At 34.1% G+C, this 14,135-nt stretch overlaps 1 protein-coding gene across 3 annotated transcripts in view; it reads right to left on the reverse strand.

The window, feature by feature from the left end:
* Window positions 1-2,336: 2,336 nt before the first annotated feature.
* The window catches only part of Sh3glb1 (SH3 domain containing GRB2 like, endophilin B1), a 36,994-nt gene continuing 25,195 nt past the window's right edge, over window positions 2,337-14,135 (reverse strand). Inside the window, exons 6-11 of one of the 3 annotated variants that reach the window (XM_074079520.1) lie at window positions 12,723-12,761; window positions 11,099-11,122; window positions 7,375-7,464; window positions 6,823-6,923; window positions 3,247-3,475; window positions 2,337-2,815 (exon numbers count right to left, since the gene is read on the reverse strand). In XM_074079520.1, coding sequence (XP_073935621.1) covers window positions 2,708-2,815; window positions 3,247-3,475; window positions 6,823-6,923; window positions 7,375-7,464; window positions 11,099-11,122; window positions 12,723-12,761 — 591 coding nt within the window. In that variant the 3' untranslated portion in view covers window positions 2,337-2,707. Of the gene's footprint in view, window positions 2,816-3,246; window positions 3,476-6,822; window positions 6,924-7,374; window positions 7,465-11,098; window positions 11,123-12,674; window positions 12,762-14,135 lie in introns of all 3 variants that reach the window. The other 2 variants (XM_074079518.1, XM_020163864.2) reach the window with 2 other exon arrangements.

Raw genomic sequence — 14,135 nt, forward strand, 5'->3', positions numbered from 1 at the left:
TTGAGGAAAAACTAAACCTACGACTTTAAAATAAGACAAAACCAAAATAAAATACCCAACCAACCAAAGTCCCATTAAAATAAAAAATGTAATAAACACAAAAACAAGTTTACATACTATGGTGAATTTGTGGTAGACAAAGGTACAAGCTTTGAACCTATTAACATAATAGTAACACCATAATGTACAGAAGCCTTCAATAACTCACATTCTTGATGGAAAGCAGAAGGCTCTGCTAAAGAATTTATGCTGACCGTGGGGTGGGGTTAAACCTGGATCTGGGTCTGAGTTAAAGAAGGTGGAGAATGGAACTAAAAAGCAGACTGTGCATGTAAAAGAGGTCTCTCTGGTCCACAGTCATAAACAAGACCCCTGATTGGGTAGGTCAGGAAGCTACAGGGACTAACAAGGGGAAACTGGTATTTATACCAGTTTACTATGTGCCAAATATGTTTACTACGTACCAAGTCTTTTCCTAAAAAAGCACCTAACAAAATAACATTTGCCATATAATCTTACAATCCTAAAGGTGGCATAATTATCATTTTACTGGTAAGAGTTATTTATGAATTGAAGCCCAAAAAAGCAACATAGTATGTAAGGGAGGCTGAATATGAACTCAGGACCATTTCACTACTATATTCTTTTTCCTTATTACTCTACTACCTATAAGCCTAATTTAAAGTTGCTGTTTAAACTGACTTAAACTTTTATAATAAATGGTACTGTAAGATTTCCTTTTGAGGGAAAAAAAAGCTTTTTTCAGTTGGTTCTACAGAAAACTAACCACCTTGAGCAGCTTTTGGGGTATGGTAATTCACAGTGAGTCAAAGCTTCTTGTACAACTATAAAATAGCAGAGGAATTTGTCTTACAGTACAGAAATAAAAGTGTTAACAACTAAAATTTAAACTGTGAACTAAATTATTTACATGCTTACCAAGCTCTTCTTACACAAAAGGGTATTTATTTTTTTGGTGGGACTGGAATTTGAATTCAGGGCTTTACACTTATAAAGCAGGTACTCTACTGCTTAAGCCACACTCTAGTCTGTTTTGCTCTGGTTATTTTGGAGATGGGTTTCAGGAACTATTTGTGCGGGCTGGCCTGGAACCTCCATCCTCCCTAGGATTACAGGTGTGAGTCACTGTGCCCGGGTACAAAATGGCATTTAAATACTCAGCTTTTTAAAGTGCAAAAATGTATCATTTTGATAAGAGTACGATTCCCTGAAAAAACAAACAACTTCTGCATGTTATACTTAAGCCAGTCTGAACTACTTATTCTCTCTTGGCTCTAGGCCTAGTACATCTTTTTCTCCTTCTACCTGGAACAATTCCTCCCCAAAGCATTTCTCTCTTCAGAGCTGACTTAGAGGATTCCTACAGACAGTACTGTACCGTGGATTTCTTCCATCAAAACACTAACCCTGTTAATAGGACAAATGCTTACCAATTTTTCTGTATCCTCCACTGGTCTTTAAATCCTGCAAGAGCAAGGACTATATGCATTTAGCTTGTAGTAGTATACCTAGTTAAACAACACAGCATCTGACCCTCAACAAATGTTTGTTGAATGAATGAGAACAACAGAAGTTCTAACACAGGAAAAAAAAAAAAGAAAGGCCAGATTGTTCATTTATGGCAACTGCTGGTTCACAGAAAAAGCCCAATAGCAATTCTCTGGCTCTAAATGTGTCATTAGTAATTTCAACAGTGTATGCTTCATAACCAGAGATCCTGACCAAGATAACCTACATTCATTAAGAAATTTTCAAAGTTTTATTAGTGAGCCCAGAGTAAACAATTTGGTCTGCATATAATTTACAGTGAATGTAGTTGCACTAAACCATATTTTTATACAGACTTGTTCAGTAACAAATCTTTTTTTTTCAACTGTACTGTAGTACGTTCTTAATGAATCAAATTCTATGCATTAAATTGTGCTAATCGAATAATCTTAAAAACTAATTTCAGAGAATATAATTTGTCCCAGATGTTCTAGAACTTTAACTGTATCAGAGGAATATGGCAATGCTTTCCAGGAGTAGTTTTTCTTCAAAGAAACCATTCAGTAGTATCAAATAGCAAAAGGAGCAAACTAAAACAAAAAAACCTAAATACTCCCCCACCCCAACCACAGTATTAAAATCATTTTGATGGCTACTGGACAGTAAGGTAAAATGGTGTAATTGCATTTGTTCAGGAAGCATTCAAAACCACTATTCTTCACAAAAGGAATTTACATCCTGGAGCTCTTTTTTAAATCAAAAGTTGAAAGCAAATTTTAACTTTGTTCTTTGGCTACTGATTATACCTAATAAATGAGTCACTGGCATTAATTCACAATAAATTTATTTTACATAAAAGAAAAAGCTTGCTATTAATGAAAAAGTCAGTAAAAACAATTCTTCTGCTTTAAATTGGGGCTCAAAAGTAGAAGCTGCTTATTAGTGAAACCTCAGTAGAAAGAGAATTTTGTAAGAAAACATTCTTGGCATGAAAGCTCTAACATAAATTCTGTAATGGAATATTTACCATGCAACTTCATTGGCAGAAAGGCCAGTTTCTCATGACTGGTTTTTTTTTTTCTTTTTTTTCCTCCCAGTCTCTTAAGACAGTAACATGGAAGACACTTAAAACTGCTTTATTTAGAGTTAACTGTTTATAAATATGGTGTCATGATGGTAAATTTCAAAGTCCCCCTATTTAATTGAGCAGTTCTAAGTAGGTGATTGGCACCCTGCCCTTCTGATTTCCTCTTTCCCCCATTAGCCAGTCTGAATCCATTCCAATGACACTGAATACAGTGATCACCTACAAAATAAAATATTTCAAGTTATTAATATACACCAAGTAAGACTTATATTTAATTTCTTTAAACTATTTACTATTAAAGGACCTTAACATTATAATCATTTTTTCTGAGAGATAAAGGATTTTATTGGAGGCAGTTTTATATACAAACTATTTAGCAGTTAAAAATTTAAAATATTTCTGTGATGTTCTATTATGTTACAGAATATATCTATATAAATATATTTGAAATCCACAAAATATTCATGACAAACTATTTCCAAGTAAGTAATGAGGAATTTGCTTTTTGTTGTGGTATGGGGGTTCAAACTTGGGCCTTGAGTGTGTCAGGCAGGCACTCCATACCCTCAGCCCTGGAATTTGCATTTTGTTGTAATAGAAGTTACGTGTGTTTGTTACGGATTTTTTTTTCTCAAACCCACATTACTCACCTCGTCTGCCAGAAGTGATAGTTCAGTACTGTTTGCGGCATCATAATCATAGAGAACCCTGGCCTTCCTGCTGCCACTTGACTCTTTAAGGTCACTGACACTGGAAGCAGAGGTGATCACTAGGCCACTTGTTGAAGCCATGGCAGAAGAACCAACCACATTTGATAAAGTAGATGGCAGAGGTGTCCCAGAAGTCTGATTGTTGTTAGAAAGATAATTAGATGGAAAACTGTTGAAAACAAAACAGCCAATTATCTATTTCCAAGTGATTAAAGTTTCTTAATAGTACCACTTGGTGGCACTGTTTACTCTCACCCAACCTCCCCATTGGAAAAGATTTGGAGATGCTATTTATTTATTTAGCAGTACCGGAGTTTGAACTCAGGGCCTTAACCTTGAGTCACTCTACCAGCCCTATTTTTGTGAAGGGTTTTTTGAGATAGGGTCTTGCGAACTATTTGCCTAGGCTGGCTTCAAACTGCGATCCTCCTGATCTCTGCCTCCTGCTTAGTGACAATTACAGGATTACAGGTGTGAGCCACAGGCGCCCAGCCAGATGTTAATAATTTAATACTTAAATGATACAGTGTGTTGTCTAGCTTCTTCATCCCTCTTGGGCCAATTATACAAGAGACAATTCAGGTGGTATTTAAATACAAATCTTTGAAAATTTGTTTCAAAGTTGTCTTTAATAACACTGACTTAAAAAATTTAAAGATCATGGCTATTTTTCCCCAGAAAAAAATGGTTATCCTTAAACACTGCCAAAAACTTATTGGTATGTCTTACTAATCTTTTACTTTATGAGTTATTAAAAATACCAACAAAAAGCTAAACATCAGATACTACTATAAGAGTGAAGCTTTCTTATTTCTTTGAGAAACATTTAAATACCTGAACTGTCATAAAGCCAACACATCATATTTTCCTATTCATTCAAATAAATACTTATTATCTAATACGTTCAGCATTATGACCACAAGCCGAAGACAAAGAGATGAAATGATACCATCCCCTGAAGGACATACAGATTAAGTGAGGAGACAGACATTCAAATAATTCATTATGATAATTATTACTCATAAGATTCAATGGGACAATATGGCAACTATTATAAGTTTATCTATTTTTAAGGGAAAAATTAAAGTTTTATTTCAGATCAGTGAAATCTTGTGATTAATATGCTGGTAAGCACAATTTGAAGACAATTAGAATTTTCAATTTATTTTAAGTTACTGTTTCCCCAATAAAACTAAATGGAAAAAACAGTATAAAATGGCTAGCATCTAATCCTTCTAATTCAACTTTTTCTAAGGTCAGAAATGGTTGAGAATTGAACCCAGGGTCTTGTATGTATGCTAGGCAAGTGCTTTACCACTGAATCACACCCCCAGTCCTCAAATTTAAGTTTTAGTAAATCTCTTAAGTTAGAAGTATACAAGCCCTCTTATTTGATAAATTGGGTGAAATTCATCCCTCTGGAAAACAGAATTCTCCTTTTCTTTTTATGATCATTGTACAATCTGAAAATCATAGTCAACCATCAGCAAAATTCCTGTATCTTTAACTTCACCCTTTTATGTTAGTGTTTATTTCCTATAATCTCATGGTTGAACCTAGAGTTGGAGTAGGAATCCTATAGTCTTCATGACTATTTTTAGATTCTTTTCTCTTACCAATTCTCTGAACCTCTCAATTTCATGTTTTTTAACTACATACTTTCACTATCTCTTGTTGCAATCATCTGCAGATGCTTCATTTCTTCATTTGTTCTTTTTGTTTCTAAAAAAATTTTAATTTTAATTCCTGGCAGTGTAATTTTTGGAGATTTAATATCCATATAGACAATTTTTCCAAAACTTTAGCCTCTTATAGTCATGAATTCTCTAGTGACCTTATTTGTCACCCATTCCCATAGTCAAAGCTAGACCATATCAATTCCAATAAATAACTACAACTTTTCTAATAATAATTAGCATCCTATCCTCTCATCATCCCTCTTTCTCATACTCACTTTAACAAGTCCACCAGAATATATGACCATACCAACACTTTACTCATACCCATTTTTAATTAAGATAATAACACCCTTGCATATACCCCTGTCTTTTACTTCATTGTACTCATTTGGTAAAAACTTCCCAATTTATCTATACTCAGTGTCCATGCATCTCCTGTGACAGAAAAAAATATAAAATCATGCTGTTGGGTGTTAATGTGATTTATGATTAGGAACATCAGATGGGTCCACAATGCTTCCTAGCAATTACACTACATTTTCTAGTCCATTCACTTATCCTCAAAATTCCAGCAATTTCCCCAACCCTTACACTCAGTTGAGCTTGTGTCCTTTTAATTGAGAGGAAGTAAGAACAATCAGGGGCTGAACGCGTGGCTCAAATAGTAAAGCATCTACTTTATCAGCACAAACCTCTGAGTCAAACCCTTAAAAAAAAAAAAAAAAAGAACCACTAGGAAATTGGTCATTTTTCCTCTTGCTTTCAATGAGCTGTCTGTATTCTTGAGGTTAATTCCTCTGCATGTGCACAGATTCTTCCTTGCCTCTTAAGATCACTCTAGCAATTCCCCCCCTTTTTTGTTACATTTTCTCCCTCTGTTGTATCATTCATGTTGGGTTACAAACATGCCCTTATTTCTTCTATTTAAAAAAAAAACAACCCACCAGATTACACTTTCTCCTCAGGATACTGCCCTACTTTTCTGTTCTTCTTCATAATAGAACTCCTTGAAAGACTTACCTAAACTTACTGTCACAATTCTTCTATCTTACAAATTAGCTTTGTCTCTTTTATCAGTTAGTCTCACAAATTTAAATATCTGTGATATGCTGATGCTTCTAATACTTCTCTTTACTCCCAAACCTAATCCTAATTTGGTTTATCCTAATTTGGATACTGCCACTTAAATATTTGACAGATACCTCAAACTTGTATAAAACTGTGCTTCTAATATACCTGATGTAATTCCTATTTCTGAAACTTGCTCCTCTTGTGACATTTCCCCATTTTGATCACCCACAATTCTATTCTTTCAGTTGCTCAGGAAAAAAACTTGCAGTAATTCTTTTTTTTGGTTGTATTGGTGTTTAAACTCTGGGCCTCACACTTGCTAGGCAGGCACTCTTAACCATTTGAGCCATTCCAGCAGGCCACCCCCTGCCCCCCACCATTCCTAAAGTTTTAGACAGCTGTTTTGTGTTGGGTTTTTGAGATAGGGTCTTGCTTTTTGCCTGAGCTGGCATCGAACCCCAATAATCCTGATCTCTGCCTCTCGAGTAGCTAGTATAGTGAGCCACAGGTGCCTGGCAAAAGCTTCTTTTATATGGCACTAAAAATGTATCCACTTACGTTATCTTCTCATTTCTGTTAACATCCTTCTGTGCTAGAAAAGCTAAAAATGTTTTGTTACCTCAGAAGTCTGACAATTACTTAAGAAATCTAATTCTATGCAAGTTAACAGCCTTTCATTCTTCTTATTGTCATTCCTGCTTATTAGATGCAAATATCAATTTTTTCTTTTGTCAGGACTTTTATAATGTGAAAAAAAAATGACCACCTTCCCAGTTGTTTCTGGAGGTCTAACATGTACTGGTAACACTGTGCATAGTAAGTCATCTGGGCTTCTACAAAGTCATTCAGACAGCGGAGATGATGGGCCTGTAAAGGAAATGTACAATAAGTTCACAGCAGCTCTTAAAAGTGGTAAATGCTAAGGAGATGGCACGGCAGGTGACAGAAGACATTATTGTGAGAGAGAATCACAGGGTTATAAAGATTGATCTTGGTAAACAGTAGAGTCAACAAAAGCCAACATGAAGATTTGATGAGTGTGGAAGAAGAGGGTTATGATAAGTAAAACTTTAAGATATTTTTTCACATAACTTGGGAAGCACAACAATTAAAATTTCCTTAACAAATGGCTGAAAAGCAAGCTTAGTATTTAGTCCTCAAATAGCTTTAGGATTATCAAAGTTCTTTTTTGTTTTGAGACAGGGTATTGGTTATGTTGCCCAGATTGGCCTCAAACTCATCCTCCTTCTGCTTCAACCTCCAGAGTGCTACATCAAATTCTTTGCTCTAAATGAAATGCCAATGAACGAACACTCACATGTGTACTGCTGATTCCCTCTAGCAGAAGTCTGGTAATCTCTGCTTGACGATCAAATTCACTTTGAGTTATTCTTAATTCCTGTTCAGACTTAAATTAAGACAGAGTTTTAGAATCTCATTAGAAGACTTAATCTATTTTATTTCCATTTGCTTAGACAGTTAGAAAAATCCACCAAACAAATCCCATGGTATAATTTGTTAATTCGCTGATTCTTCTAAACCTTATTTTTGTATCATTCAACCTCTACAAAAATGACTCTTTACTAGCACTTGACTCAAAATTCTATTAAGACCAAACCTAAGTGACATACTCTTAAGAGCCTAGAAAACCTACTACAGACAAGTCAGGATTTTCATTCATTTTCTAATTTCTGCTTTGCTAAATTTAGGAGTACTATAGTTTTATAAGTATAAGATAACATTTCTGTTAAAAACCTCTCAAATATTTCTATGTTTTTTTACTCTGAAGTTAACAGTAGTCTTCAATTTCAAATGCAAGATTTTAGAGTGAAGCCACAGGAGTTTTACCTCTTGTATTTAGTTACCAAACATTTATTTGTTAGGAAGAGCTCTTGGACTCCTTTCAAAGGATTCTTTGCCCTACTTTGTAAATGTCTTTTAAATTTCTTCCTATAAATAAAGTAGGTCTTAGGCAGAAATAAGATTAGGGTTTAAAGAGATTTTTTACAATTTATGATTGGCCTTTAGTCAGAGTTGTGCTGGTATACTGGTTCTCAAAAAAAAAAAAAAAAGAAAGAAAGAAAGAAAATGCTCTAACATCTTGATTTTTGTGGCAGAAATACTCCCACCATAGCTGATTTCAAGCTACTAAGGTGAAGTCGCTGACTTTGGAGCTGGGAAGAGATGTATACACAGAATGCCACTACTTGCGTCAACCATCTGATATATTTAATGCTGGGACAAAATAATGCACTGAAAAATCAACAAGATCTAAAAATAGTAAATACTGGCAAAATACTTTCTTGAAACTTTAGTTAAAGGTAGTTAGTAATGAAGTGGGGAGGAGAAAATAAAACCTCACAGCTCTTTCAAAATAATTAGCTTACCCCACCATGGGAATTATCACTGGTGACAATGCTATTATGGTATTTTGTTACTACTGCCCTACGATGTTTCTAAGATGTAATAAATATAAAACAAGATCTGAACTTTTTCCTTTCACACCCCATCTCCATTTCACTTTGGTGGCCAATAGTTAATGAAGTGAGCCAGTCAACACAGAAGTAGCACAATGTAAACAATCAGTTACTATAATATCCCACACCCGGCAGAGGGAAGAACTGACTGCGATACTGAATTTATAAAAACAAGCTTGAATTACACAAAAGTAAAAATTAAAATTTCAGTAAAACCAAATACTTTAGCAGGGTTAAAGTTAGCTTTATCTAGAAGCTAGTATGAAGCAGAAAAAAGTGCCAGGAGAAGAAAAGAATCCTTTCCCCAAGGAAGGGAAAGGAAAACCAATCACTTCAGTGCTGCATTTGTACTACTTATTGTTTTGACTGTTTGGATACAAAATGGCTTTGGTTAATAACAGAACTAAACTTGGGTAGTTTCATGTAGATCTCTGTGAAAGTACAATCTGACTTAGCCTTTAATAGAAATGGCAGAAGGGCCTACTGAATGGCAATATTTCTGTATGAAAAGTAAAGTAGCAGATTAAAGTGAGCAGGAAGTTTAAGATAGAAATGGAAATTTTTTAATACTAAGAACACTGAATAAGAGTATTAAATGATTTCATTAAGGACAAGGCATCAATCTTCCGTATTTGAATAAAATTTAATACTTAAGTGAAGAAAGGCACCATGTTACAAACATTGCTGAATGCCCCAAACCACCTAAACTTCTGAATATATAATTGAGTATAATAATCTAAGAGGTTAAGGGAATTAAATTAGATTCAGCATTATCAGTTTGCTTAGAAACAAAATGATCTATACTAGAAAGGTGAGAAATGTTTAAAGACAATGAATTTCACAGCTGATATTCTGTCGTCCAGAGTATCTTAGTCCCTGACTTATAAGGTGTAGAGTTGTACGGAAAAGACCTATTAGGAATTATTGTTACTAACTAATCTAGACTGTATGATAATGCAGCATGAGTTAGGCAAATAGTAAGAGTTCTTTTAAGATGTAATTTGGAAAATGGGCAAGAATCTATTGGTCTGTGACGTAAGGATTGAGTATACATAAGCCAGAAGTTTTGGTTATACTTCTAAGGCATTTGCTGTAACAATCTTGGGTGTTACCTACTTTTTAAAAATGAGCTTACATTTTAAAATATTCCATGAACATAAAAGTTTTAAAATTTATACATTTTAAAGTAATAAAACAACAGAAGTGAGAACTACAGAAAAAGGTCTCTTCAAATTCATTTTGACAAACTTCCTCATCCCTTTTCTATATAATATAAACATTTTAAAATTTTCTCCAATTTACTATATCAACCATTTCCCAAACTTATGGAGGGTGCAAAATCAAGTCAGATTTTTTTTTTTTTGGGTGTACTTATATACCAACCAAAGGGGAGACACCCTGGTTTTCTTGTTCAGCTGATTGCTCTGCTCCCTTTTCATGCTAGAAGTTCAGGAAGAAATCAGAAACTAGGATAGAACCATACTAAACTGATGAAAAGATTCCACAAAGGCAATGAGAGAATAAGCCAAGAAGGGCTTTTTTTTTTTTTTTGGTGGTACTGGGCTTTGAACTCAGGGCTTCATGCTTTCAAAGCAGGTGCTCTACCACTTGAGCCACATCTCCAGTCCAAGAAGGGCTTTCTAAGTCATAGAATCAACAGGTCAATAACCTATGCATGAAACAGATTATATAGCCAGCAACCCTACAAGTCAGAATATAAAAAATTAAAAGTTTACAAAGCTATTAAAAGTCAAGGGACATAGTTACTACCTGCCCCCATTCCCTAGCATCATCCTCATGTGGAAGTCAGATTTTGATAGGCTCCAGCACTGGAAGTAAATGAAAAATGCTTCTGAAGACCTAAAATAGCATTTGAAACAAATCTGCACTGAACTCATAATTTTATTCTCTAAATTCTTGCTTTATTACTTGATTTCCCAGCCCAGAGAAGATTAGAAATGGTAACACAGGCAGAAGGACTAAAAGCAGCAGTTATATAGACAGCTTCTAGAAGTAACAGTCTGACACTGAGGGAGAAGACAAAAACAACAGATCGAATTGTTACATCACACTAATGGATACTTATAATTAGACCCTAACTGTAAATAAAATGAAATAGTTGTCATCCTGTGTTTAATACGGCAGTAAATGTTATTTGTAAATATTTTCTTGTAAGGTGATAGAAACAATTAGCTTTGGTGCTGGAGAGAACAAACTTCTTCAATTACCTAAAAGATATATTCAGTTCTCTGAAGATACAGATCATGTTATTAACTATGCTTTACATTTTAAAATGTCATTAAATAATAATCAATGAATAAATCAAGTATTCAACTGTCTTCTAGCAAGGATTCATCATGGCATGTGCAAACCACATTTGCAGCACTGCTCTACTGCTCTGTGGAGTTGCTACTAGACAGACATGAGCATTTCCTTAACTTTCAGATTTTTAAAAAATATAGCAATACAGACTGTAACTGGATCCAAGGTTGTTGCTCAATAAATGTTTACTGAACGGCAATTAAATTCTTGTTTCATAATTTTGTAGTTTAGTAATTTACTTACTTTTGTCACTTCCTCTGCCCAAATCTAGCCAGCATTAAAAATTAGAGAAAAATATAGAGCATGAAAGAAAGTCGGAATTTAACATTTTCTACAACTTAGTATAGAAAAAAAATGTAAGTATCTTAATTTAAATGGCATACTCTTTTTTTCCACAGTCATAAACAGACTGAACATACTGTTAACTAAATCAGTACAGCTTAACATTATGAAAGTATGCCTTCTTCTTAGATTGTATCAATACTATCAATTTAAATATCGTATGCAATTCTACAAATTAGTAAGAATAACAGCTTTCCCAAACTGGGAATATCTAACTTATATAGAACTTGTAGTTCTAGTTCTCTCATCTCCAAAATGAGTAGTTTGGAATAAATGATATCTAATTTCTCTTTAAAGATACAAATTCTAGAATTTTGGGAAATAAAAACAAAGCAAGGATAAATGGATACTGAATGCTGCCGAAATAACCTTTTTGAGGAAAACAGTAAATCTAAAATATAATGAATTTAAAATTAGCAGAGTTAAATATATCTTACTATAAGTGGAAAATTAGTAGTAAAATGACTACTTAATAAATCAGGAAAAACCCTACTAGTTGTTTGGACATTTTTATCTGAGACAAAAGAAAACCTATGATTTATATACTGATTAATAGTGACTGAAATATTCTCACGCTTTTCATTTACCTATAGATAGGACAATGGAAATAAGTGAATGCATTCTCTTGCTATTTTAGGAAAGCCTAGTTCAGCCAGGGCTTCAACAATTAGAGTTAAAAAAAATACAAAAAGCAAAAGACATGCTTTTTTTTTTTTAAACTTGCTTTTAGTTCAGTGCTAATGGAATAAAAGCAATCAATTAGTTAGCAATCACCAATTTATTATTAACTGTACTACAGAGCTCTTGCCACTTCTAATGGCAGTAATGTACTGACCAGTTTATATTGGCTAACACATATGAATTGTTTGTCTATGCTTGTATTTCACAACTTCCTATTTCATTAAAATTAAAAAACTTCTAATATCTCAAAAATTTCCTCAAGTTGAACTCAGTATGTACATGGGATATTATAAACAGTTTCCATTCTTTGTTCTTGTCCCAGGCTATCACCATTCTGAAATTTTAAGTGAGTTAGCACTGGAATGGACCTGGCCACTATAGGCCCTGTGCACCTGCACTCCTGGAGTTTCTTAGCCTGGGATGGCAGAAGAAAATAATTCTATGTTGAGTTTGTGTAGCAATAAGGTAAAAGGGAAGCTACAGAGAAGCAAGATCAATTTGTACATCTTTACCTTTCTACAAGTAAAGTAAATCTTGTTAATTTTCACTGCCAAAAGTGAAAATATGAAGTGCCAAATTAAATTGGCATCTCTTACTGGATGTAAAAAGGCATTACATATGTATGATTCTAAAATCTGTATTTGGCATAATCAGTATATTTGGCATTAGAACATACAGTGGCTTTTGTTCAACCTAGTATGTTTTCCTAGACATAATGAATGCACGGCTTCAGTGCAGTTAACAGCAAGAGAAGGCACTTTATTCAAGATGTAGAAAACACAGTAGGCCAACAAACCTTCAGCCATTTTACATGCAGGAAGTTGAGCATGTAAGAGAAATTTACCATAATGTTATCTCCTTCAAGGCGAGCTGAGTTTAGTTGCTTTAAGTGCATAGGTAAGAGACAAAGAACAATTATACCAATGAACACAGTGAAACAAATTACTTCTGCACAATACAGCACACACTAAACAAGTAATAAAAGAGCTGATAAAATGTTTTTCTTTTTTTTTGTTTGTTTTATTATTCATATGTGCATACAACGCTTGGGTCATTTCTCCCTAAAATGTTTTTCTATTTAAAAAATCCAACTATATTTATTGTTCTATCAAATTTTATATGGTGTTGTCTATTAGTTTTTCTAAAAGATTAGAGTTGACAATTTTAAGTTTGTCTCTTTTAGGGAAAACACATCACTTTAAAAATTGTCAATTCGTTAAAACTATTAAATTTTCACCTAAGCCCTTTTGCCTACACACCATTTTCCTACTATTTTATGAATTCATGATGCCTTCAACAACCATGTTCTCTTTTAATCAGCCTCAGTCAGGTCTTGCCATACCCTGAAGACATATGAAAGGAACATCAATCCTTGTATTTCTAATAAACTTTAGATTCAAACATGTACATAAAAAGTTAAGGTTACAACTGGTGCTATAAATTTATAGGTTAAAGATTTAGACTGCTGTGGAAATACTTAAGCATGTACAGGGAATATGTGCTAGATCAGGAATCAGAAGGAGTATTTTCCATGAAATTTGGATGCCCCAAAATAACTTAGGTCTAGACCTCTAAACACTGGAGAACTTTGAACTGGCTGTTTTTTTTCTTCTGATTAATAAAACTAAAATAATTTTGAAGAGTTTATATTAAATTAAGATTAGGTTAATAAACATAGGAACCTTACAATTCAAATGTAACATCCATCCATCCATCTATCTATCGTGGTGTTGGGGATTAAACCCAGGGCCTCAGGACTATTAACAAGCACTATCCCACGAGCCATATCCCCAGCCCAAGTTTCATCAGTTTAAACTATTTTTAAAACTATATTTTATACACTGTGAAACATTACAGTAAGTTCTCTCTTTTTTGCTAAACTAGTATATTTTGAGAAATGCTTTTGATGTTGCATTACCATTCTTTGATATGGTAAAAAGTAAAACATTAAGTTAGTAGAATAGCAATATTGAATACAGGCAGTTTTTTTTTTTACTGATGGGACTAAATTATCAAAGTTTAATTTAGGACTGGGCACAGTGGCTCAAACTGTAATCCCAGCTATTGGGGAGGTAGAGATCAGGAAGATCTTGATTTAAGGCCAGCTCAGGCAAAAAAGCTAGCAAAAGTCCATCTCATCAAATAGGCCAAACATGGTGATGTGTACCTATAATCTAGGCTACTCCAGAGGCATAGGAACATGGTATGAGCCTGGCCTGGGTCAAAAATGTGAGACCCTATCTGAAAAAATAACTCA

This window comes from Castor canadensis, chromosome 7 (assembly GCF_047511655.1).
Source record: "Castor canadensis chromosome 7, mCasCan1.hap1v2, whole genome shotgun sequence".
Taxonomy (NCBI): domain Eukaryota; kingdom Metazoa; phylum Chordata; class Mammalia; order Rodentia; family Castoridae; genus Castor; species Castor canadensis.